The sequence below is a fragment of the Puma concolor genome, chromosome A2 (assembly GCF_028749965.1).
Source record: "Puma concolor isolate L17-30 chromosome A2, mPumCon1.1.hap2, whole genome shotgun sequence".
Taxonomy (NCBI): Eukaryota; Metazoa; Chordata; class Mammalia; order Carnivora; family Felidae; genus Puma; species Puma concolor.
Genome location: NC_141668.1, coordinates 109971358 through 109976369, shown reverse-complemented (window position 1 = coordinate 109976369; position 5012 = coordinate 109971358). Strand labels below are relative to the sequence as shown.

Sequence of the window (5012 nt, the reverse complement as noted above, 5' to 3'; positions counted from 1 at the left end):
TTGTATTTTTACTCCCATCCACCTAGAATGTAGGCTCCACACAGTCACAAATTTTGCTTTTTAAGTCTAGTGGAGATCCAGCAAAAAAGTCTAGTGTCAGCCAGAACTGGGCACAGTTGTAACTTGTGTGATTTGATATTTTAGTGATTTAGAACAGAGCTGGGTCACTTACTGAAGAGCATCTCTTCTACTGCATTTAAGCAGCACAATACATTCAAAGAAACTGAAATTTCTGACAATTCAAAGCAGGTATGTGCCCTTTCTCCCTTTGTTCCTCCAGGTTCAAATCTATCCTCTCTGGGTGATATAGGAATGTGTAAGAATGACTGGCCTAAGTCTAAATTACATAAGAAGACACAAAAGAAAACATTTAAACATTGCTAAAAAAAAAAAATCATTGAGTGGTTTCCTTTGACACATCAGAGGTTATCTAGCCCTAGTAAGGTCAGAGTGGGGTGAAAGAAGAGCGAAACACAGAGGGAAGAGGCAAGGGTGAGTCACCTCATCTCTCCCTCCTTTGGACCTTACTTCCTCTTGGATTGTCATCCCTTACATTCAAAATGAAGATTGCAGGAGTCAGTATGTGCAGGTAGAGCATGTGGCCACTTCTAAATCCCAGTCACTGCAAGGTGGAAAATTCAGCATAGTGAAGTCTGGCTCAACTCATCACCACTCACACAGCTAAATTCTTTCTCTACTGCTGAGTCAAAAAGACACAGGAGCGAAGACAGATTAATAACAAAGTTTTATGTACGTTAAGTACACAATGTGGGAAGGATAAAGGCCCATGGAGGCAAATAGGTAGGGGTAAAGGGAGCCCCTACAGGCATCAGTGGTATCCTGCCCATTCCAAGACCAGAGAAGACTGGTCCAGAGCTTGGGTCAGCCAAGTTCACAGTCATGCCAGGGATGGCATGGTTGATGATTTATGTAGCTTTCTTCCATTCTCCACTAGAACTTCTTGAATCTGGTGTCTTTCTGGTGTAGTTCTAAACGGGGCTCATGTGCCCCTTGCCCTCCAATACATGCACATGCAGAGAAATACACATAAATACATGTATGCACACAATGTACACACTTTCTGTGTGAAGAGATCAGTGTAAGTTTCACTTAAAGGGGTTGGGCCCCTTTCTGGTGCAAAGAAGTCAATTTCTGGTTATATACAATTTGCAGAGGAATATTAGGTCCTTCTTCATGACAAAAGAAAGGAATTTGTGGGTGAAGTCCTAGTCAGGTTATGAAGGTGCTCCAGTCACGCCTAGAGCACAGGCCCAGTTGACCAGGAAACACACAGTGTTTGATCTTCCAAAGTCAGAGGAGTACCTGACTAGGGCAAGTCCAAGTTCTGTTTAAAATTTCCTGGTGCTACCCCCCATTGCACCACCAGCACTGTGCTGATGGGGGGTACATGTGCTCTGTGTGGCTGAGGGACCATAAGTGTATCCAGTCATAGCAGGCATGGAGCTGTTCCCCAGAGCACCACCTGTGTTAGGGGTAAGTGAGCTCCCAGTGTTTTTATGGGGGGTGCCGACATAGAGGCCTGCCATCACAGATGTGATACTGTCTGCATCCGCTATGGCACTTGCTGCGTTTGTATTGGGTCGGCCACAATTATTCTGATGTGAAGAACTACTAGGTTCTACATTCACACAGAATGGGATTCATGGGAATCACGTTGTCCCCTCCATGCATACCATGTGTATGCTGGGTGGGAGGACTGCATTTGCGTGGAAGGATGGTGGAACTACAAGTGGGTCCAAGCATAGAGCTGGTGCTGCCACTTGCAACTGCAGCAGAGGCAGTGTGGCTAGGCAAGTCCGAGGGGCTCTGTAGGGGGTAAACACACACGCCTCTTGATACACGTGTCTTCTGCTTGGTAGTGGCTCTTCCACACGAAGCAATTAGTTCTTGTGTACATGGCTTCCAGGTGCACTTCTGGCTAACAATAACAAGACGGCTTCCACCTGCGGGAACTCTATGGCCCTCTCCCACTACTCCATCACCTGGGTTTTTGACGGTTGGCCCCCTGCTGCTCAGATTTAAGGGGGAAGCTGCCTGGTCTCTTAGTCCTCTTCTCCATGGTGGCATCTCCTCTACCTGAGGAAAGTTTTCTCCGTCGGGATGAGCCCCCAGGGCACTTATGAGTAGTGGGGACTGTAGAGTCTCCACCTGTGGGAACAGTGCAGCCCTGCCCCACTGCTCCACTACCTGGGTTTTGGATGGGTGGGCCCCAAGTGCCTGGATTCAAGGTGGAACTAGCATTTTGTCCAAATACTGTGACAGTATTTGTTCCTCCTACAGCAGTAGCCATGCCATCACCACAGTGATTCCAGGTTGTCTGACCTAAAGTTGGAGCAGAAATGGTTCTTGGTACCCCGTTCAGTCCTGCCCCAAGGTTGAATGCTCCAGATGCCTGTGAATGAGTGGGGCCTGGGATGTACACACCACTGCCCATAGGGGCTACAGGTCCCGAAAACACATGTTGGCCTGAAGTACTGTCAGCTAACGGTGAGCCACCATCCCTGGTGCTGGGCATCCCCGTGGCAACTCCAAAGCCTGTTGTGGTAGATACGCCAATGGGCAGAATGCCTGGCTTGTCACTCGAGGCCAGCTGGATCCTGAGAGTAGTAATAGATGCAGAACCTGCCAAACCTGCCTTCACTGTGTTGTCTCTGGGGGGCTAGGCTACAAGAGCAGTTGGGCCCATAGCTTGTGTTGAGGCTACTGGTGTTCCTATCAGGTGAGAATTGTCAGGCTGCTGCCCATTATGATGCCCAATTGTGGGCTGAGAGGTGAGTCCTGGGTCAGAGTGGTTGCAAATTGAGGTCTGTCCAATGGATGACTTTTTAGGTAAATGGATAGAATCATGGGCCACCACAGTGCTGCCATGGGTGGTGTGTTATCAGAACCAGAAAGCACCATGTTAAGTGGGAAATGGTTGTCCCTGGGCTCAGGGGACGAACAGAAGATGGAAGCCTGAGATGGTGATGTAGTGTCCATGGCTTCACAGTTACAGGCCGAGTTGCAGTTTGTAGAGGGCTTGCCTACTGGAGTGGAGGTGACTCCAGAATCCGTAAGGGACAAACTAGTGGAAACAGCAACACTGGCGAGAAGGGCTGTCTTCTGATCTCCAGGTGGGCTGGTGAAAACTGGAGATTTTGCAGGGCACCTCTGCTTCAAACTGCAATGGCCCTGGGGAAATGAAGGAGCTCCCATTCCGGATTCTTGGGGAGATCTGAAAATAACAGCCTTTGAAAGGGGAGTGGTGTCCATGTGGAATACACCAGGACCTGAAGTAAGCTTGGAGGTAGATGTAGATGCATTGGCTATGATGGTAGAAGCAACTGTCTTAGAACTGATGGGCTGGACAATTGAAACAGGGCTATGTGTGGAAGGATTTGGAAGAGGGGCGGGTAGGATAGGAGGGGGAGAATCTACACACATAGGCACTGGGGATTCTGTGTTGCAGGAGGGTGGCTGTAAGGAGGGGGTTGAGGTGTTAGGAAGTGTGGTGATGTCAGAAATAAGATATGTTACAGTAGTGACTGGCTGAAGAGGGCCTTCTTTCTTCACAGGAATTCCACAAATGAGATTGGAACTAAGATGAGGAACAAAACCAGCAGGAACAGCTGGAGAAGATTTAGAAACTATCTGTGCTGTCTCCTGACCAATGTTTGGTGTTAAAGATGGAGGGACAGAGGGAATCGGGGACTTGGCAGATTGGTCAGCCAAGTCATCAGTAGGAATAGGGACTTGCAAAGTGTGACTCACCAAAAGCAGAGAGTTAGCAGTCTCTGGGGCAAGTAGGGATAAAGAAGTGGCAGGCTGAGCGTCTGAGCAGTCTCCTTTGATCTCTCTTTTGTCTTCCAAGATCTTTTTCCTCTGACATTTGGTATTCTTCAAGGTGTCCAGGTTTTTGTCAATAGCTATGCAAGGAAACTTAGGAAGTGGGGGCAACTCGCCGTGGCCTCACAACTGGGGCGGTGGCAGTGGCCGAGAATGTGATGTGGATGTTTTCCGTTTGTAGGGCCTACTGCTGGCAGATACGGGGGGAAAAGAGCTCCTTGATGAGATGCTTGAAGGCTCATTAACCTGTATCTCCTTCCTAGATAGGTATGATGTGTTCCCTATAGGCTGATGGTTTTCACCCGACACTTCCTTTGTTGATGTCTCCTGCAGTAAGGGGCAGCATGGGGTTGGGTCGCTGAGCACTGCAGCATCTGTGTCAGGCATGACATTTCCGGCTGGGCCATGGGAGGAGGTGACTACGTGGCCTTCAGGGCAGCAGTTCATCAGAGACTTCTGGGTGTTCTCCCTCAAACTGTCTCCTGGAGGATTAGGATGGAGGTCCAAAGGTGTGGGGCTGCGCTGTGAGGAACTGAGAAGCCCACTGGTCTCCAGGGAACTAGATTTTAATGGTATGTCCCCAACGTTATGGGGGACCCTGTTCCCACCATTCTGCCCTTTGGTCTCTACAAGATCCTCCATGTTTTTTCTGGGATCTTCTTGGACCTTCTCCTCCACCCCATATGGGCAAGAAAGTGGGAGGTGCCTGGATGGTACCGGCTCCACAGCTTCCTCTACCTTCTCAGATAGTGAATGTGGGAGAGTGAATTTGCGCCCCAGAGGAGGGATCCTTTTGGCTCTGGAGTGTCCAAACATCATGGAATTATGAGCAGACAGCACAGGTTTTTTCGGAGAGCTACTCCAGTTCACCAAGGGAAGGATCCCCAGAGGGGTACATGCGGCCTGCAGGATGGGGTACGGCCTCTTTGGCTGGATGTATAAACTAGCTGGTAAGGCCTACGATCCAGGTGGAATAGCCTGTGCCCAGAACCCAGGGCAAGTGAAGAAGCAATGGGGTGGTCCCCGCAAGGTTGTGGAACAGCATCACTGGAGAAGGTGGGGGAAAGGGCCGACCACGGCCAGACATCAGAGGGCGACGGGGTGGGAAACGAAACTTACAAAGCAGGTTGCCCATATTGGGCTGGTTGTGCGTCAAATGATTGTGA

The 5012-nt window shown here is 49.5% G+C and overlaps 1 protein-coding gene across 1 annotated transcript; it reads right to left on the bottom strand.

Moving 5' to 3' along the window:
- Positions 1-3969: 3969 nt before the first annotated feature.
- On the bottom strand, positions 3970-4662 carry LOC147583401 (putative UPF0607 protein FLJ37424). Its single transcript, XM_086682268.1, has one exon. It carries the CDS (start codon positions 4660-4662, stop codon positions 3970-3972), a length of 693 nt encoding a protein of 230 aa, XP_086538394.1.
- Between the last annotated feature and the right edge of the window lie 350 nt (positions 4663-5012).

Coding starts and splice junctions, on each gene's coding strand:
- LOC147583401 (XM_086682268.1), bottom strand. CDS start 4,662: ATGTTTGGACACTCCAGAGCCAAAAGGATCCCTCCTCTGGGGCGCAAA.